Here is a 27788-nt window from a genome sequence, read left to right as displayed (position 1 = left end):
GCAAGCCTATGACCATTCAAATCTTCTACATTTTCTATGACAATGAAACCTAAAATTTACGTAGGTTGCTGCATTTCCCCTTGTTTTTGCCCTGCTTTATAATGCTTTTTTCAGTTTCTCTACAGGTTGTTGCATTTCCCCTTGTTTATACCCTGTTTTATAATGCTGATTCAGTTTTTACAAGTACTGTGTAGCCAATCAGTTGTATCTTCGTCGCTCAAGTGAATCACTGCATGGTGTGGTAAGATCGTTGGTCATGCCGGAATATCCATATCTAATCCCCCCAATACCTACAGTAAATAATGTAAAACAAATAGGTTGCCCTGTCAGCTTATGGCAATAGGTAAAAAGCATAGTATTGAGAATGATTGAGGTTGTTACCAGGTGTATCCTGAGAAGTGCATGTTCTAGGTAATATTCCGCATTCACCAAGATCGCTCCGGCGTTGCATATGAACGTAGCCCTGCAGCCACACATGAAACAATTAAGCCATATACCAGTTTTATAACGTTGACTTGAATCAGGTTTATGTACCAGTTTTATAACGTTGGTTACGTTCCTCAATGGGCTATGCTGTGAAATCAGTGAGGGCGCCGCTGTTTTTTCAGACACTTCTTTACAATTAACACCACTCTGGGCTGCAGCCATCTTCTTTTGCTGGCGGGATATACGCTGTCTGTGTATATGATCTTCTTTTTGCTGGATAGACAATCGATCATACCAGCTTTGACCACTTAGATGTTTTTTCCGTTGTTGAATCTATTCATCCCGATTGTTTGCTAGGTCTGTAGCTGGGCCAGAGTTATCATAGTGCAAAGTGGATGTGCCCTGTTAATCGAGAGAAACATTACTGCAACCCACAGTAGACTCACCACCTGAACAATGCAAACATTGGTATAAATAAGATTAGAGAGCAACATTGTTATGGTCGGTCTGACCTATACACGCAAGTGGCTAGTTGTGGGCTTAGCCCAAGTAAATTAGGGACTTAGCCCAAGTAAATTAGGGTTTAGAGGAGGCCGTCCTCCTATATAAACACATGTACCCTTCGTGATTAATCAGACAAATATTCAGTATCATACTGTCTCGTCTCCTGAAGGGAGACGGGAGACCCCCTGCGCCCAGCCGCACCCAACCCTAGTGTAGCGACCCAGGAGAAATCCCCATATTAGATTTGTTTGTTTGTTTTCTTTTATGCATAATCATGGCATCAATCACTTTGCATGTTTTAATAAAATATCTCGAGAAAATTATTTTATTAAAACTCTATGTTTGCTTGCAAAATTATTCCAAGGTTAAATATAAACCTCCCACCTTTCTTCATATATATATATATTTTTAAAAACAAATAAGCTGAGTACAAATATTTTAAAATGTTTGCAAGTGCTACAAAAGAAAATCCATTCAAAACCTTCCACTCTCGTTTTTGTTTTCTACAAATCTGTGAGAGGAATAAAGAAAAGCACAAGGAAAAGAGAGAAGAAGAGAGACAGTAGTGCAGCAGCCAAACTACCCTTTTCTCTGTCGTCTTCTTCATGCTCACAAGGAGAGGGTGCTCTTTTGACCATGGCCGACGTCACCTCCTCAACAACTGCTCCTTTCCCTCCTCAGCAAACCCTAACCTCCTCCATCTTCCCCTCCTTGCGCCGCCACTTGTTTTCCCCTCGTCCAAAACTAAACGCACAAGGCATGAGAAAAACAGCCACTTGACACACAGAAAAGCCACCACCGCACCTAGCTGGCCATGGCGCCGCCGCAGCTGACCACCCCACGCCCGTCCGAGACCACCAGAAGCTCCGTCTCGTCGCCCCGGTCCTGCTCGTCCAAGGAATCGAGCCGGCGTTCTCCCAATCAATGGCAAATTCGCGGATTCCCATCCCCGGCCGCCGCGCTCCGGCGAGGATTCCGGCTGCTCCGTCCATCCTCCGACCTCGCTGACCGCACCAACACGTTCCTGGTGAGGTTTCGCATCTACTCGACCTCTCCATGGTCTCTCCCCTTCTCGTAGACGTGCTCCCGGTGTTGACCGCCGCCGTCCTCTGCAGGTCGTCGTCGCTGGCGCCGCTTTCGTAATCCTCTGGTCGAGGGCTGTCTCCATCGAGTTGCCGCAACGAAGTGTACCTCTGGTCCCGCAGTTCCCGTCTCCGTTCGCCCTGCAACGTTGAACCTGCGCTCGGCACTAAGGTGATCGTCTGCAGCCTGCACCCTGTTCGCCCGACCCAGTATTCAGTTTCGTCAGTTAAGCATCTGCCTCCCGTCTTTCCGCCTGGCGTGGGCGCGAGCAGCAGCAACTCCAGCGCTGCGACCTGACCTTTTCTTTTGCTTGTTGCCCCAGGCGCTCCTCATGAACCAGCAGCTCTCGTGCTTTTCTTCCTGGATCCGGCGACAGCAGCTGTAGGTCATCTGCTCACTTGCATACGCAGAACTTTTGTTCAACTCCACTACCATGTACAGATCATGGCGTCTCGATCTACGAGCTGGCCAATTGCTAGACAATGGTAACCATCGCCTGGCTGTTGTACATGTAGTTCGGCCGGCCAAATCTTTTAATCTTTGCTCCGCGTCTTGCAGTTTATCCGACCGTGTCCGTGTCCCTTCATGTCCAACGCGACCTCTACTTCCTCGTCGTCGAGATCTACTTGCGGTCTGTCGCGGTTCAAGGTTAACATTCTCTTAGAAACCCAAAGTTTTCCCAAACCTATCTCATTTTCTAAAATGCTATATATCTTGTTGCATCTAAGTAATCATATTGTATTGCATACGCCGAGTTGTTCGGGTAATAGCGTTATACCTAATGATAAATATGGAATGTTTGGGATTTTTATTATTTTATCCCGGTTCCATTTAATTTTGCATAGCTCACCCATGCCATGCTAACCAACATTTAATATGCGGGGTAGAAAATAACTCGAACCTAATAATTGTTTGTCGGAATTCCGATTCCGGTTAATTTGGATAAGGTGCATCGCATCATCATTGCCATGTCATGCATATCATATCTTGATCATGCCGATTCTTCTTCCGTAGTAGTAAGATTTGCATCCGTTGTGTTTTCCAGCATTTGCTTCTTCCCGGATAGGATCACGAAGTGGTGTGGTGAGATACGACAAGTTCTCCGGATGTCCCTCGGCAAGCTTTAACAGGCAAGCATTTCCTCTATACTCCTGTCCCTGCAGGAGTCGCTCACCTATTTTTATTTTGCCTTCTCCCTCATGCTATCCTTAAGTCGCGTTCTTGTCACGTGTCCCTTCCACATGTTATCTCAAGCAGCCCATATTGCCACCACCACCTCCTACAGCTATTGTTTGGTTATCGAGTCTGCCCTTGCGAGTCGTAGTGCATGCTAGTGCTGTTTTATCTTGTTACTGTTGTTGTTATCTTATCGGGTTATATGTTGGGAAGAATCATGGCTACTTTAGTTGTTGATATTTGTTTAGCGGAGGCATCGGTGGGTCAGCTGCTCGTTTTGTGACGGCTCACTTGTGTTTCCTAAATATCTTAGGACCCCGAGTTCTTGTTATCTGTTCCGAGACTGAGCGCTCTAACCACACGTGGGTATGCTTACCGGGTCTCCCCTCGACCACTGCCGGAATCTACAGCTTTGTCCAGTGGCCACAATTAGTTTGAATGTTTTATTTCTCCCGGGCGTGCAAGCTTGTTTCTTTGTGGTCAGATGATATGATATTACTTTTGCGGCGTTGTACCCCGTTGTCTCTTGCACGTTCGTAGGTTGCGGAGCCGCTGCGAAGTGGTCATCCCGCTGGGCACTGATCACCTAGTACGCTGACGCAATAGCTGAGTCCGCTTCGGAGCACGGCCGGACTCTGATACGGGTTTAACTTAGTTAGGTGACTTTCTGGACATTGTTGTCGTGAAGGAGAGTGCGTGTCGTGATATCCACCTGTCGTAAGTGGGTTGATCGTGCGTGTGGGCACATTTGGACACCCCTGCAGGGTTACAATCTTATCGATAAGCCGTGTCCGCGGTTATGGACGACTTGGAGCTGTATGACTCGATCATAGACAACTTACACCTGTTGTTTCAATCATAATAACTTGTGTAGTAAGTTAGTACAACTTCCATAATAAATGGTTAAAATTTGACAACCGTGTGGGTGCCTTTGTAAGTACTTCTTTGCGAAGGGGGAAAGCGTTGGCTGTGTTATGTTTGCAGAGTATAGAACTGTTAGTTGTGCGCCCTCTCACCTTCTCTGATTAGACGAATGTTGTAGAGTGTCTCTATAGGTTTTTAGTGCTTGCGCGCTGCCGCTTAATCCCACCATATTGCCTATGATGTTCCTCTTGCGTCCTCTAAGTCCCCTGCGTGCCTCAAGTCTTCCTGGGCATTTCTCGGGCCGGGCCGGGCTTCGGGCTGGCCCGAAAAAAGCCCGACGGGAAATCCTTGGCCCGAGCCCGGCCCGACCCGACCAACTTTCAGCAAATTTTGGCCCGAGCCCGGCCAGCGGCCCGAAAAAGCTCGATTTTTTCCGGGCTGGCCCGACGGCCCGGCCCGATCTAATGGTAATTTTCTTTTTTCTGTGGCCCGAGCACGGCCCGATATAATTACGGGCTGAAGAATGATGGCCCGAGCCCGGCCCGATAGAGAGAAAAAGCCCGGCCCGGCCCGGGATTTTTGGGCCGGGTCGGGTCGGGCCGTTCGGGCCGGGCTTCCCATGCCCAGGTATAGCCAAAGGACGACTGGTTGACGAATGCTTATACGTCTTGAAGTCTTGTTAAGTACGAACCCGTACTTATTGCTGCTTCTACGGGATATAACCGGGCAGGTATGAAGATATGTTCGATGAAGACGACGTTAGCGAGGTTACCCTTCCGGCTTGGCCTGGGCAGGGTTATGGACGCCACTTGTTATCTTTAGGACTCTTAGTCCAATTTGTATCTTGTCCGTACTCGGATGTATTCGATCTTCTGTATGATTTGGATCTTTGTATTGTATATTTGTATCTTGACTCGTTGGAGTCGTTGTTGTAATATGTATGTATCTTGTGGCTCTATTGTAATCCTGTTGTAATGTTACCGCTCGTGTTAATTCCTCTGGCATCACGTGTGTGATTCTTCGCGCACGTCGTGTCGGAGGGCGTCTTTGAATCGATATCGTGCGGATTTCGGCGGGATCGCTGGAATCCTCATGGTACCGGTTCCGGGGCGTCACACCTAGCCGCCGCCTCCTTCCTCCGCGACGGCGCCCAGCCGCCGGCGTCGAGCCCTCCAGCCTCTCCGCCCTCACTTCCACCCTTACAACCTCCGTCCTAGACCCGGTAGAACTCTAGCCCCTACCACTTTGGTATCAGATTGCCCAGGTCTAATGGGCTCCAACAGCCTCCTCGTCGAACCCATCCCCGCCATGTCCGCCGCCGCCACCAACACCACCCCCGCCACCTCCGCCGCCATGACAGGCGCCCACGCGCCGCAGGGGGCCGCCGCCGCCGCCGACGGTGACCAGGGGGCCGCCGCTGCCATCCAGGCCGCCGCCGCCGCCCCCACGGGCCTCGACCTCCCGCTTCGCTACACCGGCGGACCTCGCCGACGATCTCGCGCCATCCGCTTCGAGCTCGCGGAGATCAAAGCCGGCCAGCACCCGCCGCCCCACCGGCCGCCGTCCCGGCCCTCGTCCGCTACCCCCGACACCGCCCGCCTGCGCCGCGCCAAGGGCCGCCCCGCGTGGTGGCCGCCATCGCCCTCGCCAATCCCCACATGGACCGACGCGTCGCTCGTCTACACTCGGGATCGCGGCGCGGACGACGGTTCGCCAGCCCGCCCACACCTTTGGCGATCTGGCGGGTTTGTCGCCCCCTTCGCCGAGAGCACGTCCTTCACCCCGGCCGCCGTGAGGCGCCTCCGGGTCACGCCTCGGCACGCAGCTCGCCCGCTTCACCAAGCCGGAGTTCGCCACCTACGACGGCGCCATCGACCCCCGAATCGGCCGAACCGGTGTGAGCGGTTCTTTCGGGGCGCGGACGCTCGGCGCCGACCGCACGTGGATCGCCTCCTATCACCTACGGGCGCCGCGCAGACTTGGTACTACGCCTCGAGCAGGACGAGGGCGGGATGCCGTCCTGGGAGCGTTTCCGCGACCTGTGCCTCCAGCGGTTTGGGCCGACCCTCCGCGGCAGCCGCCTCGCCGAGCTGGGACGCCTCGCTTTCACCACCACGGTCCAGGACTTCGCCGACCACTTTTAGGCGCTCGCGTGCCATGCCCCGGGCGTCTCGGCGCGGCAGCGCGCCGATCTCTTCGTCGACGGCCTCCCCGACTACATCCGCGTCAACGTCGAGATGCGCGAGCCTGAGGACCTGCAGACGGCCATGTACTACGCACGGGCCTACGATCAGCGCGCCATTGCCATGCACAGGTCTACGCGCAACGTGGCGCCGCTCGTCCCGCGCTCCGACCCGCCCCGACGCCACCGCCCGCCGCGCCCCGCGCGGCCGCCGTGCCCTCCTCGCGCCGACTCGGCCCTTCAAGCGGGCCGACGTTCGCGGAGCAGCTCGAGCGGCGCCGCTGTGGGCCGTGCTTCAACTGCGATGAGAAGTACGCGCCGGGCCACACGTGCGCCCGCCTCTTCTACCTGGAGACCGTCGACGACGCCGACGTGGAGGCCCTCACCGCCGAGCTCGCGGCCGCCACCGTCACTGAGGCCGGTGTCACGACCGACGCACCGGTCGACGCGTCCGCCTTCGTCGTCTCTCTTCATGCTATGGCGGGCATCAAGACGGCAAAGACGATGCTGCTCCCGGTGACGATCAATGGGGAGCGTCTCACTGCGCTGGTGGACACGGGCTCGACGCACAACTTCCTGTCCAACACCGCCATGCGCCGCCTCGCTCTCCAGCTGGCGGGATCGGAGAAGTACAGCGTCACCGTCGCCAACGGGGACCGTCTTACGTGCCAGGGCGTGGCGCGACAGGTTCCCGTGCTCGTAGGCGACGAGCCGTTCTCCATCGACTGCGTCGGCATCGACTTGGGCTGCTACGACTTCATCCTCGGCCTCGACTTCCTGAGCACCTTAGGCCCCATCCTGTGGGACCTCGACGTGCTGTCCCTCATCAACATGGCGCGAGGGCGGCCGCCGTGTTCACTGGACGGGCGTAGGCAGCACCGGCGCATCCCCGCAGCTCCACCTGATGGCCGCCGCGCTTGACGAGGCGCATCCGCTCCTGGCCGACTTACCTCAGCAGCACGGCGACCTCTTCGACGAGCTGCATGGCCTCCCTCCCTCGCGGCCCTGTGACCACCGCATACACCTGCTGCCGAACACGGCACCCGTAGCTGTGCGGCCGTACCGGTACCCCCAGCTGCAGAAGGACGAGCTCGAGCGCCAGGTGGCGGTCATGCTAGCACAGAGCATCATTCGGATTTCGACGTCGCCGTTCTGCGCCCCCGTGCTCCTTGTGCGCAAGGCCGACGGCACGTGGCACTTCTGCATCGACTTCCGCGCCCTCAACACCGTCACGTCCAAGGACAAGTTCCCCATCCCCGTCGTGGATGAGCTCCTGGACGAGCTGCATGGCGCGCGCTTCTTCACCAAGCTCGACTTGCGCTCGGGCTATCATTAGGTGCGCATGCACCCGGACGACATCGCCAAGACGGTGTTCCGCACTCACCATGGCCACTACGAGTTTTTGGTGTTGCCGTTCGGCCTCTCCAACGCGCCGGCAACCTTCCAGGCCCTGATGAACGACGTGCTCAGCCCCTACTTACGCCGCTTTGTGCTTGTTTTCTTTGATGATATTTTGATCTACAGCGCATCCTGGGCGGAGCACCTGCAGCACGTGGCCATCATCTTCAACGAGCTTCGAGCGCATCATCTTCATCTCAAGCGCTCGAAGTGCTCGTTTGGCACAACCTCCGTCGCGTACTTGGGCCACGTCATCTCCGCCGACGGTGTCGCGATGGATGCGGACAAGGTCGCCGCTGTCGCCGCCTGGCCGACGCCCCAGTCGCCGCGAGCTCTTCGCGGATTTTTGGGCCTCACAGGATACTACCGGCGGTACATCCAGGACTTCGGCCTCATCGCCGCGCCTCTCACGCGCCTGCTTCGTCGCGACGCCTTCTCCTGGGACGAGGAGGCGACGACGGCCTTCGCCGCCCTGCAGCGGGCACTCACGACGGGCCCCGTTCTTCAGATGCCGGACTTCGACGAGCCGTTCGTGGTGGACTGCGACGCCTCCGGTATCGGCTTCGGCGCCGTCCTTCACCAGGGCGAGGGGCCACTCGCTTTCTTCAGTCGCCCCTTCGCCGCGCGCCACCACAAGCTCGCCGCATATGAGCGCGAGCTGATCGGGCTGGTCCAGGCGGTGCGCCACTGGCGGGCGTATCTTTGTGGCCGGACGTTCCGTGTGCGCACGGACCACTACAGCCTGAAGTTCTTGCTGGATCAGCGCCTCTCCACAGTGCCGCAGCATCAGTGGATCAGCAAGCTCTTCGGCTTCGACTTCACCGTCGAGTACCGCCTCGGCCGCCTCAACACAGTCGCCGACGCCCTGTCCCGCCGCGACGTTGACGACGCCGCGGACGTGCCCACGGTCGGTGCGGTCCTCTGCATCCACTCCGGGCCATCTTTCGCCTTCATCGACGAGGTTCGCCGCGCTACTGCCGAGGCCGCGGATGCGCAGCAGCTGCGCCAGCGCCTGGCCGACGGCGAGCTGGCCGCGCCGTGGCGCCTGGACGAGGGACTACTCCTCCATTGGCGCCGCATCTTCGTGCCGGATCATGGAGACCTGCGCCACCAGGCCTTGTCCTTGGCGCATTCTGCAGGTCACGAGGGCGTCCAGAAGACCCTGCACCGTCTCCGCGCTGATTTTTACATTCTAGGGGATGGCGCCCTGGTGCGAGACTGGGTGCGGGTGTGTGTCACATGCCAGCGGAACAAGACGGAGACGCTCCGACCGGCGGGCTTACTGCAGCCGCTGGACGTGCCGTCCCAGGTGTGGGCGGACATCTCCATGGACTTCATCGAGGGGCTGCCGAAGGTTGGCGGCAAGTCCGTCATCCTCACGGTGGTCGAACGCTTCTCCAAGTACGCGCACTTCATCGCCCTCGGCCATCCCTATACGGCGGCGTCCGTGGCACGCGCCTTCTTCGACGGCATCGTTCGCCTCCACGGGTTTCCGTCCTCCATCGTCAGTGATCGTGATCCTGTGTTCACGGGTCACGTCTGGAGGGACCTCTTTGGGTTGGCGGGCGTGAAGCTCCGCATGAGCACGGCGTTTCATCCTCAGACGGACGGCCAGTCCGAGGTCGTCAACAAGATCATCGCCATGTACCTGCGCTGCATCACCGGGGATCGTCCACGAGCTTGGGTGGACTGGCTGGCGTGGGCCGAGTACTGCTATAACACGTCCTACCACTCCGCGCTGCACGCCACTCCCTTTGAGGTGGTCTACGGGAGGCCACCGCCGGCGATGCTTCCCTATGCGCCTGGCACGGCACGTACTGAGACGGCGGATGACCCGTCGCGCACCCGCGACGAGTGCATCGGGCCGAGGCGCGCCAGCGACTTCTTCAGGCTCAGCAGCTGGCCAGGAGGTACTATGATGCACACCATCGCGAGGCGGAGTTTGCGGTGGGCGACTGGGTCTGGCTACGCCTTCTTCACCGGACGACCCAGTCCTTGGACCCGCGCTCCAGGCGCAAGTTGGGACCTCGTTACGCCGGTCCCTTCCGTGTGCTGGAGCGCATCGGCACGCTCGCCTACCGTCTTGAGCTGCCCGCGGGCTCGCGCCTCCACGACGTTTTCAACGTCGGCCTCCTGAAGGCCTACCGTGGCGACCCTCCGTCTGCACCACCAGCTCTTCCACCTACTTCGGATGGGCGTCTCGAGCCTGCCCCGGCGAGTGTGGCTCGCGTGATGAAGGCCCAGCAGCGACGTGGTGTTTGGCACGTCTTGGTGCATTGGACAGGCATGCCAGAGGACGAGGCGACTTGGGAGAAGCTTGAAGATCTCCGCCAGCAGTTTCCAGAAGTTCAGCTCGAGGACGAGCTGTTTGAGAAGGCGGGGAGAGATGTTATGGTCGGTCTGACCTATACACGCAAGAAGCCCACTAGTGGCTAGTTGTGGGCTTAGCCCAAGTAAATTAGGGGCTTAGCCCAAGTAAATTAGGGTTTAGAGGAGGCCGTCCTCCTATATAAACACATGTACCCTTCGTGATTAATCAGACAAATATTCAGTATCATACCGTCTCGTCTCCTGAAGGGAGACGGGAGACCCCCTGCACCCAACCCTGGCCGCCGCCTCCTTCCTCCGCGCCGGCGCCCAGCCGCCGGCGCCGAGCCCTCCAGCCTCTCCGCCCTCACTTCCACCCTTACAACCTCCGCCCTAGACCCGGTAGAACCGCCCCTACCAAACATATCTATATAGTAAAGAAAACATGATGCCGCGTACTATCATACCTGCTAAATAGTTGAGTGAACCATCTGCATGGAATTGCGATGAATCTATGAAGTAATGTGAGATGCATAGTTATGTCCAACAACTGGAGCCACATCTGCTAATTCAGTTCAGCTCAAAAATCAGTACGTCCTATTGCATACATATAGTTGCATTAAAAAACATGACACAAGTTCGGAGCACATTGACCTCCTGCAGGTGTTCTGTTTTGCAGCTGGGTGACTCCGGATTGTGCAGTACCAGTGTATGACATACTGCGCTATCGGCAACTATAGATGTCGTTGTCTGTTTTTTAAGCTCCCATGTTTGGCGTCTGCGTTTCGAAATCTCCTCTTTATTTTTTGCATACCACTCTCTTCCTCTGCCTCTCGGCCTCTTTTGGATCTGCATATATGGCACATGTTACTGGAGATTAGTACATATATGTCCAATAATAAAAAGCGAGTTCAACGCAGCAACTGCCTTAATCCAATACCTTTGTTTTGCCCGTTCGTTATGTCTTGAAACGGGGTGCGCTTGGAGGATGACATATCTGCAAAAAGATACTGCTGATAATGTCAATAATGTGTTGGTAAATCCATTTGTAGCACAGTGATGGTAATTGCATTAGTACAATTCTAATAGCAATAGCAATGTTGAACCATTGCTGTATTTGAGTTTCAGGTTAGAAATGGCCATTTTATTTTGTCCAGCCCATGATCCAATTATTCATTTGTCAATGTTTTCTTCATATAATGTTGATTGGCAGCATGGCTGTGAGTGGTTTCTGCAGCTGTACATTTGGTTCTCACAAATCATTTTTTGTACATTTCATATATTGCTTTAGTTGATAGGCCACTTAAATTTATCACCCCCATTTGGTAAACATGAATTCTGAAATACACAGATAACATGATTAACTTCACCTCCAATAATACTGCTATCAATAATACTGCTATTAATAATACTGCTATTTGAGAACATCAGTAATACTGAAAGTGTGTAAGGTGGCTATAATAAAACTACTGACAGAGATGTACGCCCAAAAATATTAAGAGTACATCATATTTCTCTTAAGAGAACAGATTAAGTTTCAAGCTCTAATGTGCACTGATGGAACTGCCATCATTGTTGAAATATTATGCCATGTGAATCCCAATAAATACTGCTGCTTTTGGTTGAACAGGTTGGCATATGCAGTTTAACATGGTACCTGGGTTTGGAGGTCCCCAGTTGAAGGATAACTAATGATTACATAGCAGTTTCATTTGCGCCAAGATGCCCTCAAAATTGCTAAATGATGCCATCTCACCCTAGTTCAAAATGTCTTATTACAAGGATCTTGAATGTATGCAGCACAGGCGGCTGTATAACTCAAACCTCTCAGTTGAAATTCAGTCATTCTTTAAATTGATAAAGCATTTGTTACCACGAAAGGCTACAGACATAAATAAAGACTGTACCTCAAACCTGAAGCCCATCACCTTTTCTGTTCGTAACAGTGAGGGAACAAGATTTTATGTACGGAACAGTGACAGCGTGTTTGGCGATACTTGGGAAGGGGAATAGGAATTTAATGGTGGGAGTTTACCAGGAGATTAGACATGAGAATCTTCTAAGAGCTCTAAGGGCATCTCCAACCGGCCGACCCAAACGGACGCGCTGGGCCGTCCGTTTTGGGCCGTTTGCGTGGCCGCCCGGACACGCGGACAGCGCCCCGCGTCCGCGTGTCCGTTTGGGTCGCGCGCTGCGCCCAACGCGCGGACGCAGCGCATTTGTAATAAAATAAAACAAAAAGGAAAATAAAAAAGGAAAGCAACAAAACATAAATTTAAACTAGCTGGTCATTAAACTTAGCCCTATTTTAGGCAAATTTTACACAAAAGAAAGCCCTATATGGGCTTTAAACTAAAAAAAAAGCAAACCCTAGCCAGGGTTTGCGAGCACGCGGTGGCCGCCGGCGATACTACCCCGAGTACTCGTCGGCGTCGATGACGACGACGCCCGGCGGCGACGCGCTGTTCGGCTCGAAACGCCGGAGGGCATCGGAACTCCGGCCAGGGCGACCACCGCGCCCTTTCCTGTGCGGAGTCCGGGTTCGGCGGGCTCGCCGGCTGCGCAGCCGTGCCCTCCGCGCGGACTCACCGCGGAGCTGCTCCTCCGCCGCGCCCGCAGCCTCCGCCTCGTAGCCGGAGCGTGGCCAGCGCTCCTCCTCCGCCGTGCGCGCGGCCCGGCGCTCCCGCTCCTCCCGAGCGCCACCCGACGCGTTGCCTCCTCCCGACGGCGCGCCGGCTCGAGGAAGGCCCACGCCTCCGCCTCGGGCGTCCTCCGGGCCTTCTCGGCCGCCTCCTCCGCCGCGGAGGCGCGCAGCGTCTCGGCGAGGTGCGGCCATTTGGCCAGCTCGTCGAGATCGCCCGCTCGCGGGATGCCGCGAGCGCCGCCGCAGCCTCCGGGTCGTCCTCCTCCGCCTGGGCCTCGGGGCTGGTGCGGGGCCCGGGGCTGCTCGCCGATGTAGAGGCCGCCGGCGGCGGCCAGCCCGCCTTGCGTGTGTGTGCGTGCTCGCGCGCGAGGCCGCGCCGTCGCGGAGGTGAAGCACGTGTGCCGGCGCGCATCGTGCTCCACCTCGAACCACAAGTCCCGCTTGGGACTTGCGTCGCCGTAAGCGGGGTCCCGCCGGAGGTCCGCCGGCAGCTGCGCGCGGCGCTCCGGATCTCCGCGACGCGGCGCGGCCGGACGCCTCCGGATCTCCGCGACGCGGGCGCGGCCGGACGCCGGGATGGGCGGCACCGGAACCCGATCCGGGCTCAGGTGCCGCCCGTGGGGAGGTGCACGTCCCCCACGGCATTGGGACGCCGGCGTCCCGGAACATCCGCGCCACCGCTACGGTGACGTAGATCCGATCGCGTACGGCGTCGCCGGCGGCCCCATTGCGAACGCCGGCGGCGCGATCGCCGGCTGCTGCCGGCCTCGTGGTCGTTGGCGGACGGCTCGAACTCGCGCTTCGGGGCCATGGCGGCGCGGAAGCTTCGAGCTCGCGCGTGCGGCCGGAGTGGAGAGAGTGGGGACTGGATAGGGACAGTCCCCTTCCCCAGTCCACATTTAATAGGACTGGGGCACCGACAGGTGGGCCAGCCACGCGGACGAGGCGGACACGCGAGGACGCCGCGTGCCATCCGCGGCCACGCAAACCCGTCCCAGATTTGGGCCGGGTTTGCGTCGTTCCGGACTCCGCGGCCGTCCGCTTTTGCGGTGCGTCCCCGCGTTGGGCTGCGTTTTTGTCCGGCTCGACCCAAACGGACGCGCGGGCGCGGTTTGGGTCGCGCAGTTGGAGATGCTCTAAGCTCGCAGGGGTGCGCGCTCTTGTGGACGTTTCTCACGTCTCTATCATGGGTCCCACTCATGGAATTTACGCTGGAGTTTTTTGCTTTGTCTCTTACTCCGTATACAGTATTAGGGAACGAGTGCGTTGGTGTGTTGGTGCGTTCGTGCCGGTTTGTGCGCTTCGGCGGCGGTTTCTTGATCAAGCCAATCCATCAAAGTAGAGTAATCCTGATTTGCTGCTCCATCCGGCCCGTCCTCTCTCTTCCCTATCCCACGTCTTCGCCGCCCCCGTCGCTTGCTGGTCGCCACCAGCGGCCGGGCGAGCGGCGGTATTCGTTGATTTAGGCGACTAATAATACATGATTTGCAACAGGCGAACTACGGCGAGCGATGGAAATTTTAGATGACTAGAGGTCAGAGATTGGTGGTCACGCGAGCTGAATCGACGGAAACATCCGTGAACTTCGCAGCATGTTGCAGGCCGCCCATCGACTGGTGGTTTCAAGGGGCTCTGCGGGTGGCATCCACACAGTGCTGAGAGGTTGCGGCCTCAGGGTCTGATGTAGTTCGTTTCACGGCAGAGGCTGGGCATGCCCTCTGCGGTCGGTTCATATGTAAGGTATGGGGGCAGTTTCTGTTCGGATTTTTATTGGCAACTGTCCGATCTGCATGAACTTTACCATGGGCATCTTCATTCTAGCCCATGGTTCCTGTATATTCCAAGTGTCTTCTCATATGTGAAAAGGATTTGTGCTCAAATCTGCCGCCGCATCCATCTACTGAAGGTGGTTATTAACTAGCTCGTGTACTTCAGGTTTCTACTATTTTCTCTTCCTTTGACTATGTTTTTACCAGTGCAATATTAGGCCATGAAGGAGTTCAAGTACTACGAAGCAACTTAATACAAAATTGTTCTTTAATTGTTTCTAATTGTTATGTCATTTCTTGGTGTTCCTGAAGTATTGCTGTGGTGTTCTATAAATATATGTCAACAAAGGTCTGAGAAAATCTGATGTGTATGGAAGCAGATAAGTTGTTTAAAAAATCGAGATGATACGGCAAAATAGGTGAGGCATTGACCATCAGAAGTGAAGCATCTGAGGTGAGTTCAGATGATATGAAGCAAATATGAAGGCAATGATCCGTGCATATAGGAAAAATAGCCAGGCTAGGGCCAATATATTTTACCATCGACTGAATGCACAGTATAAGAAAGGGTTGTGTAGACGTTTCAACAATCTTCTCTTGAACTAGAGCTGGAGATAATTTGGTAGCCAAACAATTTTCTCACAATCTTCTCTTAAACTACAAAGCTGGTAGGTAATTTTGTGGGTAGAGTATATATACATTTGATTACTTATCTTGAAGATGAATTTGGGCTCATAGGATCTGACTACCTTCTAAACCTGTTGAAGTGTAATGATCAGAATGTGAAAACAAAATTTATTTTGTTCTTATATATAATGTATCACCTTCTTATGATTCAGTTTTTTTTGCCATAGGAGATTCTTTGGTTGGAAACTATGTTCAGTTTTGATTCATATGCTAATTCTCTTTCCATTTCGCCGAACGTCTAAGGCGCTGTGCAGTTACTTCATGTTTTCTATAAGTATTAAAGTTTGGGTCACCAGAGTTTTGTACTTTCAGTAGAAACTTATCAACTCACCGAATTCTGAATTCAGTTCTATATGTCTTCACGTGCATCTAATTTGGCAGTTCCTTACATTAGTGTTTCATTCATTCAGGACTAGAACCGGCAAGTGTATTTGAACATTTAAAGAGTAGCTAGCACCTGTGTGCGGGTGTATTTAAACATTTTATGAATTATTTCAGTTTCTTCTATGAGATTGGTCGGCAGGTGAAACCGGCAAGCAGAGCGCCGGGTGGACGCCGCATGCGGTGCTGTGGTGGCATCAGCATCTAGCTCAGTGGATGGGAAGCCTCGGCACTGATGCGGGTGGAGCATGCCGGAGGGCATTGAGTGAAGGTCCATTGGCGGTTAATTCTTCTTTCTTTTACATGCTAGCTAACGAGCCAACAAGGTACAAATGCATTGATACTTCTTTCTTTTGTCTTTTGATAGTTTGTTTCTTCACCAATTGCATTAGAACGCATTGGCTTCTTTCATAAGCTGTAGTATGGGTAATATTATGGTTGACACAAGTAAAAAATATGTTGCTTGGTGTAATGAAAATAAGATTACTGAAAGGCATATACACATTGTTGCTATTAATTTGTCTATATGGAATTTAGTTGGGTAATTTTTTTTCTTGTGAGGAGGTTATCCAGTATTCAAATTTACTAATCCAATGTGTTTTACTTACTGTTGACAATAGATTTACTCTGATGAACAATACAAGTTTCAAGTAGTACAACAAGAAACTTGATTATGAAGCATCAATGTGGTTAGCCTAGAACATAAGAAATAATAAGAAACCCAGGAAATTTGTAGCTCAAGTCAAATAAAATAAGTAATATTGATCAGGTGGATGAACACCCGGTGGGATTTTGACACAACCATCCAGAAGTAAAAAGATACTACTGATAAAACAGGCGTGCCACATGAGATCAGAGTTTAATAGTACAGATTAATTTTACTTTTAAGAACATTATCATCTTAAAATTACCTCTGGAGAACAAGGATCTGATGGTTTTTTTCTGGGCACTCTTGAATATTTATAGATCCAATGCCATCATTTAGAGTTACGTTAGCTGCTTGCTATTTATTTTTGATCATATGCATTTTCACCTTGAATTATTTCATGCAGCTCTTCGCTTCTTTCAATGTTCTTACAATCCATACATCTACAATTCTTCGAACAGAGGATATTGCATCTTCAATGTTTTTTTTTTTTTGGAAGGGGGCAAAAGCTTTGCCCCATTCATTGTTTGTACTCGGCTTGTAACAAATCTTCAATGTTTGGGGTAGCTGAGATGACGTTTGTTATAATTTAGTGTTGGTATTTCTCTATTTGATCAAATTCAGACGATTGTCTCACTCTGTTGGCAAGTTGTTCTATGATAAGTACTTAAGTAAGCTAGATGTTATTTTGCCAGTCCTATACCAATAGAACTGTTAGTTTCAGATCCAGTTAGTAACTAGCAAGTTTGAAAAATAGGAATTGCTGGAAGTGCAAGGCAACTATCCTCATAGTTATTTGAAAAGCATGGTAACTAACCTAATATGTTTGTTTCATGTTGGCAAGTTTTTGTATCTCGAAAATACAGTAAACAGGCTCCAAGGCAGATAGCTACTTGAAGTTGCCTTCTAAATTTACTCCCTAAAACTTATTTAGGCAAACTTAGAACCCTTACTTGAAGGTGATGCTGGCAAGGTATTTTCGTACTTAAAAAGTGATCAAACCTGAAATGTACTATGATATATCGCATTGTAATGTGTGAAGCAAAGCATGCCAATCCAAGTGAAACCAAATATGCACACGTTATGCAAAAAGAAAACGAGAACAACAAGAAACGGCGCAGCAAGGCGCGCAAGGTCCTTCTAGTTTGATTTTAATTGCCATTCCTTTGTCTGGTTTGCGATGGGAGTTATAGCAGGGAGTTGGGTCACGGCATGCGCTGGGCCCATGAATAAAGGGTTGCCTTTGATATCGGGACGTTAGCAAGTTGTATTGGAACTAACAAACAAAACGTTTCGTTTCTCCAATTCCCTTTCCCCACGTTAATTACCTGGTCTCACCAGGGAAGAAAAACGTGGGAGTTGGGTCTCTCAATTTCCTTTCCTCATCTCTGATTAATTCCCATACCCCTTAACCATACAAGAGATTTGTAGTCCCATATCGTTTTAATTCCCATTCCCTAAGATTAAATCCCCCCAATCAAACAGGCTGTGAGGGAACAAGAATGCAAAACATGCCATCCCAGTCAGCAGTAAAAGGTATTAAAAGGTATTGCATGTAAACATACTTGTGTTAGAAGATCTGAATTTTGATCCTGCTTATCCTAGTACTAAAGTTTTGCAAGTAGTACTGATTACAGTGTATCAGTTGGGGTTGGAGACTAGGGTGATGGAGTCCCCGAGTGGTGACACAGCGACGATGGATCTGGTGACCGACGCCACGGCCGCCGAATCGGCGTCGTCCTCCAGGGCCGTGAGTGGGAGAGTGGCCGTGAGGGGCTTCCCCGGCGCATAGGGGTCGTGCAGCTGGCCGGGGCGAACCTCGACGGGGTCGCTGACGCCGGCGAGACCGACGAAGAGGTTGATCGTGCCGACCGGCACCATCCAAGCGTGGGAGAGGGCGATGGAGCCAGGTGGTAGGTGATCGGCTGGATGTGGAAGAAGTTGCCTGTGGCGATCATCCTGCCGGAGGCGACCGGCCGGCGGACATGCGAGCAGTGCCTCGCCGCAGCTCGGAGGCCCGATGTCCCACGCCCCACAGTTGGCGCCACTGTCGTGGATGTGACCATGGCAGGTTCTACAAGGTGTAGCACTTCGTTGATGCGGGAGCAAGGAGACATAGCCATCTGCGGAGCGAGATGCACAGGACGCAAGGTTTTACCCAGGTTCAGCCCCTCCGGAGAGTAAAAGGCCTACGTCCTGCTAGATCTTATTACTCAGTGGAGAATTACAATGGGGGGCTCAGTCGGCGGCTAAGCCAAGAGCAATGCGGGGAGATTGCATCTCAGATGGTGTGTCTTCTAGGGTTTAGCTCGGGGGTTTATATGGACACCCACGATCTAGAGTTACATGGAGATAAGTCCGAATCATATCAATTGCTACTAATCTGGGATTCATTGCTCCGTGTCCAAGTAATATTTGCCTTCAGTCGCCTGGGCCTCCAGCATAGTCGCCCCTCCTGAGGGGTTAAGCCCAGTCCCACCAAGGTCTTGGGGCCCAGTCGTCCGCGTCGACTGGAACTCTCCTTGGGCCTCCTTCTCTGTGGCGAGTGAGACCGGTGACACACCCCCTAGGACATATCCCCATCATTGCTGATAACGAGATTGAACTATGTATGGCGATACTAACGATCAAATCTCACACGAGTAAAATATCATGAAACAAAGGGAATGAAATACGAGATTGTTTCAATCCACAACATCATGTTTCGACAATAGATCTTTGTTTAATATGCGTGAGTCATTAAGGACATCCAGGTCGCGTTGGTGATTGTTGATCAGAGTCTCGGTTATGTCTACATGTTCTCGAACCGTAAGGTCACACACTTAACATTTGGTAACGCTATGGTAGTTCTGGAATATTATTAAATGGTGAGTTAAGTCTCGGATAGGATCTGGGATATTACAAGGAGATCTCGAATGGTTCAAATATATAGTTTCATATAAGAAAAAAATGATTTTAGGGTTTTCGAAAAGTTTTGGAATTTTCCACTAGAGTACCCGAAATGTTCGGGATTGTTGCGAGGGTTCCTATGGTGGGGCCCACCTGCCCCAAAGAGTTTACATGGACCAGATGGGGTGCCCCATCCTAACATGGGCCAGGCACCACACCTATAATGGCCTATGCGGCCAAGGAAGGGTGGACCCTAAATTAAGCGTCAAATATGGGAAGAGCAGGAGATGCCTTTGGAGGCAAGTCTCCCTCCTAGCCGCATGGGAGCCTTAGGGGGAAGGCTACCCCCTAGACGTTTGTCCCTTCTATATAAAGTGGGACAAGGCACATGGGGAATGGTACTTGAAACCCTAGCCGCCCCATCTTGCTGCTACTCTTTTCCGCACACCGTTTAGCGAACCTCTGTCTGCGAGAACCTCCAGCATAGCCACCACCCCATCGTGCTTCTGGTCTAGATCCCATCTACCTTCCCCTCTCTCTTGCTGGATCAAGAAGGAGACATCACCGAGTTGTACATGTGTTCATCTCGGGAGAACCGTTCATTGCGGTGTTTGATCAATTGGATCGCGGCGAGGATTGCATCAACCAAAGTTTTTGAAACTCTGATCCTGTTCATCAAGGGTATGACGACCATCTATCCTCGTTACTCGCATCTACCTTAGGTTAGATCTTGGTTCTTTATCCGAGGCGGGGAGAATATTTTCGTTTTCAATTGGGTGTTCCCCTTCACTTAGGCACATCTAAAAAAGTATAAATTCAAAAATTGATAGCAAAATAATTGACTTCTGGGAAATAGTAAATTAGTCAGCTATCTATTAGCAAATCCGTTGCTTTATTCCCAAAACATAGCAAATTTTGAACTCCTTGGTCTTAGGGAGTGAACACTAGGATATAGTCTCATTTGTTTAATTCAAACGCGTGCGAAGAAGGCAAGGAATGTGAGAAACAAAGGGGAGAAGGTTGACAAACAAGCTAGAGACTGAACCTTTTTTTTTTTGGCACATACCCTTTATCTAAGTGTTTGATCAAACAAGGTGAGCTCACCAAGATCAGACCGGTAAATGGTCGATTCTTCTCCCCTAGGCTTAGAGTAGTTGCAACATTGGCTCCATGAACATTTATGTAAAACATGTACCTTCTACTGCATGTACTAATAATTGTCTAGTGTTTGTGTTATAAATGTACGGAGATTTGTAAATGGAAAACTAAGTTTTAAATAAAGCTATCTAAGAAGAGAAAAATGATACAAATCTGCTTCGTAGCCTGAAATTTGATCGAACAAAGTATATCCTTGAATAAATATCTACTCTTATAGAGGTCTGATATTTTGAAAGATAAAAAGCCATGCTCCTAGAATGACCAAATCCATGAAAAAGGCCCACTTAGCTTCTGTTCAAGGGGTGAAATAGAGTCCAAGTGTTTTTGAGCGCCATTGCTCGATGGGATTGGGGTAAACGTCATGTGGGCGATGACAACGAGGCGAGAGAAGTGAATCGATGATACTAATACGTATGTGCAAGTGGAGGAAATAGGGGCAATGACAAGCTATGTTGTAGATGAGGGGATGATTCGGCGGATGCGACAGATTGGGTTGAAGAGGAGGGGAGCAACGACGACATGGAAATAGAGAGGTCCACATGGTTTGTGCCATGCCATGTTTCCATCATAGCACAAATAACAACGGAATGTGTTCGCAACATGCTATATTTCTATCACCTAAAATTTCAACTCTAAATTCGACTTATGCATTGAGAAAATCATATCATAATGTCAATAATGCTTAATTCAGACAGAGTTGCAAAGAAATTTCAATGATGAGAAGAAAGTCGTGTTGTTTATTAGTCCCGTGCGAGAGTTATTGCATATGCTGTTTAATCGGCCATCTTTACGCAGTGTGCAATCTTTGCAATGACGAAACCTAATTGATCGCAAATTAATCTACTACAGTCGGTGGCACTTGATAACCCTGTCCAACACAAGCATCTGCGTCCCCGGCGGCGGCACCATCCGCAGCTTCAGCGGGCACCTCGCCTCCAGCCTCCTGGTCCCGCCGGCATGCACCGGCTTGTACCTGAGTCTCCCGGTGAGTTTCAGCTCCAGCGACTCAAACACCCCCGCGGCGCTCTCCTTCGCGAACTCTGCCAACTCGTCGCTCCCGAGCGCCGCCTCCGCACTCTCTGCCGCTGCCTCCACGCGGAACCTGGCGGTCTCATGGATCTCGATCCTCCGGCCTGCGTCCGATAGCCGGGAGCCGTCGAACCGCTCGCCGGCAAAGATGAGCTCGGCTTCGAGCGGCGCGGTGAGCTCGGCACGCATGGCCCAGTTGGGGTTGAACAAGCCGACGGTCAGCGAGAGGTTGTACGCGAGCGCCGTGCCGTTGGGCCCGGCGAGTGCGAGGTGGCTGAGGGACGCGTCCTCCGCGGTGATGCGGAGGGGGAGGACGACGGAGTAGGCGGCGAGGAGCATCACGGAGACTAGGAGGATAGATGACACGACGCAGTCGACGCAAGTCACGCAAACACAGGCACAGGACGACGCCGCCACCTCCGACACCATCCCGTTGGTCGATCGGGTGTTACCGGCCGGCGCAGCGCGGGATCAATGAGAGCTGGAATCGCAAGCGTGCGGCGGTGCGTTTGCCGGCGATATTATCAGGGTTTATATATACGCACATAATCTCAAATTAAGTTAGCTAGGGTTCCGGCAGGTTCCCGTTCCGATTTAGGTATGAGTATATGATGACGCGTGTCGCGTCCCAAATCCAACTTGACGTGTGGGAACTTTATATATTCCATTTATGACGCGTCGGCGTACTGGATCTGTTACGCCGATCCGGTTCCATTGCCTGTTCGATCGTCGCGGCGATATATATGCCCTCCATTCCATTCCAGTCCCATGGTGCTCGCATCGAACAAACTTTGATCCGGTCTGCCGCCTACCATATCTGAAGCGATGAGCGACGGCGACGGCGACTTGTGCTGCGGGTGCGCCGTGTCGTACTGCGAGGCCGTCGGCGGCAAGGTGCTCTTCCGCATCGTCTGCGCCCTCCTGATCTTCGCCGTCCTGGCGACCGCGGTCACGCTCGTCGTCATCGCCTTCGTCGCGCGCCCCGCCGGCGTCGCCGTCGAGGACGCGGTCCTCGGTCGCCTCTCCCTCACCGACAATAGCAACGCCACGGCCACGTCGCTCGCCTACGACGTCTCGGTCGCCGTCGCCGTGCGCAACCGCAACTGGCTGATGCACGCCGAGCACGTCACGCCGCTCCACGCGGAGCTGCTCTTCGCCGGCGCGCGCTTCGCCGGTGTCCCGCTGGCGAGCGAGGGCAGCGTGATCCGTCCGGGGCACAGTGAGGTGTACCACGCCGCGGCAGCGGCCGACAGCGCGGGCGTCCCGCTGGGGAGCGCCAGGGTGACCGAGTTCATCAGCGAGAGCACGGCGGGGGTGTTCCAGGTGGAGCTCAAGGTCATGGGGGATATCAAGTACCCGCCGCGCCACCACGTGCACAGGCTGAAGGCGATCTGTCCACTGGAGTTGGCTCTATCTACGGCCACGTCGCCGGCCACCTTCAGAAAGGTCAAGTGCGCCGTTTTTACTACGTAGCTAGACGCCGAGTGGTGGAGGCAAGATGCTGCATCTCTAGTCTTCCGTTGTACGGAGTATCAGACATCGCTGAGAGCTAGCAAAATCAATCGTCATCAATAGGATAATAATTCTTCATGTAGTTAGCTCTACGTACGGTAGTCCAAATCAGGTGCCATTACATTTGTTAAGAACAATCAGATGGGCAAGTTAGCTCATGTCTCTTTTCTTCTTCTTCTTTTTTGGAAAATTTACTTAGACGTAAATGAGATGGCCTTATTTCATAGCTTTATATTAACATTTTTTTGTAATTATTGATTACTCAGATTTTTTGAAAATCAAGGTCACCAAAAATTTGTAAACGCTTTTGAAACATGTGCAATTTTACACTGCAATAATAGTGAAGTTTGAGTGGTGAGTATGTTTGCATTGAAAATTGCAGTTTTGGTATCGATCCACCCACTATTTTTTTAGTTTGATTCCCATTTTATATATTTCTTTTATCATTTTAACCAAAGTTCCATTTTTTATTTCTTTTGAGTTCCGTGTAAGAAAATCTTCAAAACAAGATGAAACTAGGACATGTTTTTAAATAGTTTCAAATCAAATACTTAGCAGGCCATGGCTCGCCCTTGAGGGTCTCACACGGTGATAGCAGGACACGATGGAGGTGGACGTCGCAACCTAGGTTCCGTGAGGACATATTCCTCCATGTTTTAATTCGGGAAATTCGGGATTACCTAAACCTAAACTCGAATTATCAGGTATATAAATTTTCAGTGAAATGTCGGGTATTAGTTTTTGGAAACCTAGATTTTCTGTAACCCGAATTAACGGATCTGAAATTTCGGTAAGCCCAAACACCCACCGTGATTTGTGAGCTTCTGATTGGTTTTCGGGGACACGAGGAGCTAGCAGCTTCGCTAGAAACACATTTTCGGCACTTTTAGTACCACTTTTTGATACAATGCACCGTAGCGCCCCACTTGAGTTCGAGAAAAATCCCGAAAAATATATGTTTTAAATCCCACACAATTTCAAATTTAAATTCGACTTGCACATCGATAGGAAAGAGACAAATCCTACTCCGTGACATCGGCGTGGTTGCCGTCTTGGCGGTGCTCCATTCCCTGTGCGGGAGGCGGAGAGGTCATGCCGAGCGGAAACCCTTGCTCAGGCCTTCCCGAGCCGCAACGGCGACATCCACGGATGGCGTACCCTTCTTGAAGGCATCGTAGCGGCTTCTCTCGGCTCTCCCAGGTGCTCCGGGCGAAAGCCTAAGATCCTCGGATCAGGCGGTGGCGGCGCTCTTGTGTCGCGCTCTTCTTGAAGACACCGTCTTGGAGCTCTCGGCGTGTGGCTCTCCGATGGTGGTGTGGAGGAGGTGCAGTGCTTCTTCGGATGGCGTTGTCTCTGCGTCAGGCGACTTTCGGCAAAGTTTGCTTCGTGCTCTACCCCCGCGTCGAGCTTTCTTAGTGTTGCATGTTGGTTTGTGGGCACCTTTGGTCGGCTCCTGGTGGTGGTCGTCTTCTAGTGGCGTTGCCTGCGACGTGGAGGTCTGTCGACGTCGTGTGTGTTCGATGGCTTGCTCTTTGGGTGAGCTTCGGTCTCACACTATTGTTGTCAGTCTCTGCCCCAATTTAGCGTAGTTTTCGTAATAGTCATGCCCACTGTTTGCGCTTCTTGTTATAGCTTCCTTGATAATTTCAGTGGGTGTGGTGTGCGTCCTTGTAAGCTGGATTCAGCACCATGTATCTTGTCGCGGTTTAATCATCGAGCCTTTGGCCTGTTATCTAAAAAGGTCGATCGGCAGCAGCACACAAAATTTTCATCTATACAATCCGGTGTACAAGCCCTTTTTCCCTTGTCAGGCTTTCCTGACCCCTCTAACTCTGCTATTATACACATGGATCAGTGAAAGCCTGCCCTCCGACCGTGGCAGCGGCGGCGGCAGCAGCAGCGAGCCCGGGTACGGCAAGGCGCCATCGATCGTCGGTTCTTCCACTGGAGATCCTGCACGCCTCGGCCGGTGCAATCCATGGAAATCTTTGTGCGCGCGCACACGACGGGGCTGTGGCTGCGAGGATGACCGTGTGGTCGATCGGCTTCTACAATGACCCGTCTCCCTATCAGTACTGGTTCGGCCGGTTGGTCGTCCTCTCCTTGTCGACGCGCGCTTTGCGCACGGCCTGCTGGATCTGCCGCTCGTGCTCCTTGAGCATCTCGTCCATGTTGCCTCCCGGCGGCACCAGCGGGCCGGAGTAGTTCATCCTCCGAGGGTTCCGAGCGTACCCCTGGCCCTGAGCAAATTGGGAGAGTTGTGAGTTCATGTCTGAAGAATCACGCTGCTGTAGCGAAGTTGCAGAAGGATCTGGTTGATCGGTACTTACAGCTGAAGGACCGTCCCTCATGCCCATGCCCATGCCCATATCCTTCTTGTTGTTGCTGTTGGTAGGGGCGGGCCTGTCGAGCGCGTTGGCGGGCTCGGCGACGTCGAGGCGATTGTACTTGGAGTTGGTGTTCCTGGTCGCCGACGAGCTTGGGTGCAGGTCGGTGCCCCGGGACGGCGCGTAGGAGCGCTGCGACGTCAGGTGCGCGGGGTTGCCCGACAGCCTGGAGGAGCTGGTCGTGCGCGGGATGGCGCCGCGCGGGCCGTCCTTCCGGTACCACGTCGACCCGAACTGGCCGGCGCTCTGCATCGTCGACGGCAGCCCGGCGGCCGCCGGCGGCTCCATGCGGAACCCCGGCACGCTGTCCTCCAGCGTGGTGTAGTGGTGGCTGCTGCTCTTCGGGTTGTTGCGCATCTGCCTCCTCTGCAGATAAAAGGTTTCGTGTGTTCAGGAGGGAAGGGGACAGGACAGAGTGCGCGGGTGATAACTAAATTTGAATTCCTTCAGGCGTGGTCGCGTGGAACTTCGTGGGATGGCAGAGAAGAATACCTGGTGGTCAGCTCCCATGGGGTCCTGCGCTGGCACCGCCTTGGTGGGCTCGTTTCGCTCCGGCTTCACCGACAAGGAGCCCTTGCCTCCCATGGCCGCCGCCGCGTTTTGCCTGTCGATGGCAATCCAGGTCAGGTCGCAAGGATAAGGAGCAGGTTATGCACATCTTGCGATCAGTGCGTACCTCATGGCCTCCTTGCCGCGTAGCTTGGCGTCGTACTCCTTGCTGGGCGGGTACTTGGGCAAGCTCGACGGGTCACACGCCAACGGCTTGGTTCGGAAGAACTGACGAGGGAGCAATGCAGCAATGTGTATGTCAGTAGCTGCAAAAATTATGCACATCAAGATGCTACAAAGAGGTTGCTGAATTACTTCGCTGTCGAGAGCCGAAGCTGCGGTGCCTCGGTAGGAAGGTTCGATGGCGAGCAGCGTGTCCAGGAGGTCCAGAGCCGTGGGAGGGAAGTCCCGGAATGTCTCGGCGATGCGGCGCCGGTAAGGCCGCTGCGGCTTGAAGAGGGTCACGTCCGGCAGCTTCGCCTTGGCCCAGTAGTCCTCGGACGGCGACCCGCACAGCTTGAAGATCTTGTGCAGCTGCTCAATCTGCACCACCGAGAGAAATGAATGAGGTCAACGCCGCGGTTTCATCATTGTGATACAGAGAGCAAAATTAACTGAAGAAGATGATCTTCATTAGGGACCTCGGTCTGTCCGGGCATGATGGGTTTTCCGGCGAGCAGCTCGGCGAGGATACACCCGGTGCTCCACAGGTCGACCGCGACACCGTACTCGGTAGCGCCTAGCAGGAGCTCCGGCGGGCGGTACCAGAGAGTGACGACCCGGCTCGTGAGCTGCCGCGCCTTGGCCGGGTCGAAGAAGGTGGCAAGGCCGAAGTCGGCGAGCTTGAGCACGCCGTTGTCGTCGATGAGAAGGTTGGATCCCTTGATGTCCCTGTGGAGCACCCCTCGGCCGTGGCAGTGGTGGAGCCCGTCGAGGATCTGCTTCATGAAGCATTTGACCTGCGGCTCCGTGAACCGGAGACCCGGCGTGGCGGCGAGGCCGGCGAGGTCGTGCTCCATGTACTCGAAGACGAGGTAGAGGCTGTGCGAGAGGCGGGAGGTGACGATGCCCTCCAGCCTGATCACATTGGGGTGGTCGAGCCGGCGCAGGATGTGGATCTCCCGCGCCATGAACCGCACGCTCTCCGGGTCCATGTTGACGAACCGCACCCGCTTCAGCGCCACGATCTTGCCGCTCTGCAGGTCCCGCGCCTTGTACACGTTGCTGTACGTGCCCTGCCCGATCTTGTCCAGCCGCTCGAACGTGTCGGCGCGCCGGGGCAGCCACCCGTGGACGACCTCCCCGGCGACGGAGGTCAGCCAGGACGGCCACCCGGCGATCACGTGCTCCCCGGAGAACCCCTGCGGCACGCCATGCAGGTCGGGGTCGGCGTCGGCGTCGGCGTCTTCTTCGTCGGCATCGACGGGATTCCGGGCGGCAGCGTCGACGGTGGCGCGCCGGTGGTGCATGGGCCCGGCAGTGCTGTAGGACTTGTTGAGGGAAGCGATCACGACGACCGGCGCCTTCTTCTCGGCCACCGGCGCCGGCACCGGCAGCGCGACGGCAGGCTGCGGCTTGGCCTTGATCAGGCTGGTGCCCTTGAGTGTGGACTGCGACCTGCCGATCACGCGGTGCACCACCGGCGCGACGACGACCGCGGACTCCTCCTTGGCGGTGACCGTGATAAGCTGCTTCAGGGATTGGCTCGGCGCCTTCTGCAGCCGGTTGGGCGGGACAGCCGGCTCCTCCTCGACGACCTGCTCCTTGGAGCAGAGGCTGCCCATAATTTAGCGTACGAACGTCCGTCCGGCCGGCCGGAGCCGGCTCCCGGATTCTCCCCGACCGCCGGAACGCTTCGTCGACAACGGAGAGGGATGCGCGCGCGCGGCGGGGAAGAGAGGCACGCGCGCGCAACAACCAGAGGCCTAGCTAGCTAGGCGGCCTCCTCCAACAAGCGGTGGTCGTGGGAGCACGAATTTCCGTAACGTGCATGCCACCTACAGGACAGGAGTGGAATCCACCGGCCGTCTCTACCCATCATTTGGTTTTCAAATTCAAATATTATTTATATATATCTCAAACCAAAAGTCCGATTCGTCATCCGTTTATAGTTTCTGGCGACGATATCTTCAAATCTTGAATTCGATACATGTTTGCGAGATGCACGTCCTAGTCGTCGTGCGACGTGTCAAACTCT

The 27788-nt window shown here is 53.5% G+C and overlaps 1 protein-coding gene and 1 long non-coding RNA gene across 5 annotated transcripts; one reads left to right on the top strand and one right to left on the bottom strand.

The window, feature by feature from the left end:
• Window positions 1-247: 247 nt before the first annotated feature.
• On the top strand, window positions 248-16754 carry LOC127334465 (uncharacterized). 4 transcript variants are annotated; one of them, XR_011747272.1, is made up of 8 exons: window positions 248-1957; window positions 2046-2184; window positions 2336-2498; window positions 2572-2661; window positions 3059-3143; window positions 14079-14324; window positions 14734-15747; window positions 16474-16754. It is a non-coding gene; the product is annotated as an uncharacterized lncRNA (long non-coding RNA). The 4 variants fall into 4 exon arrangements; XR_011747273.1 differs by having other exon boundaries at window positions 14079-14807; window positions 15539-15747; XR_007872171.2 differs by having other exon boundaries at window positions 14079-15747.
• A 7597-nt stretch (window positions 16755-24351) lies between these two features.
• Window positions 24352-27534, bottom strand: LOC127334467 (probable serine/threonine-protein kinase At1g54610). Its single transcript, XM_051360915.2, has 6 exons — window positions 26233-27534; window positions 25907-26134; window positions 25719-25819; window positions 25535-25646; window positions 24986-25408; window positions 24352-24895 (listed from the first exon to the last, which is right to left on the bottom strand). The coding sequence occupies exons 1-6, from the start codon at window positions 27373-27375 to the stop codon at window positions 24725-24727; spliced, it is 2178 nt and encodes a 725-aa protein (XP_051216875.1). The 5' UTR covers window positions 27376-27534; the 3' UTR covers window positions 24352-24724.
• Window positions 27535-27788: the final 254 nt, after the last annotated feature.

This window comes from Lolium perenne, chromosome 6 (assembly GCF_019359855.2).
Source record: "Lolium perenne isolate Kyuss_39 chromosome 6, Kyuss_2.0, whole genome shotgun sequence".
Lineage (NCBI taxonomy): Eukaryota > Viridiplantae > Streptophyta > Magnoliopsida > Poales > Poaceae > Lolium > Lolium perenne.
Note: the sequence above shows the minus strand (reverse complement) of the source record. Positions and strands in the feature narration are given on the sequence as shown.

Bases quoted from the DNA above. Each gene is read 5' to 3' on its own strand.
- LOC127334467 (XM_051360915.2), bottom strand. From the start codon at position 27,375: ATGGGCAGCCTCTGCTCCAAGGAGCAGGTCGTCGAGGAGGAGCCGGCT. The intron at 25,647-25,718 runs GTACGCACTGAT...TGCCATCGACAG, and splicing joins CGCGGCAAGGAGGCCATGAG to GCAAAACGCGGCGGCGGCCA. The intron at 25,409-25,534 runs GTATTCTTCTCT...TTTTATCTGCAG, and splicing joins CCATGGGAGCTGACCACCAG to AGGAGGCAGATGCGCAACAA.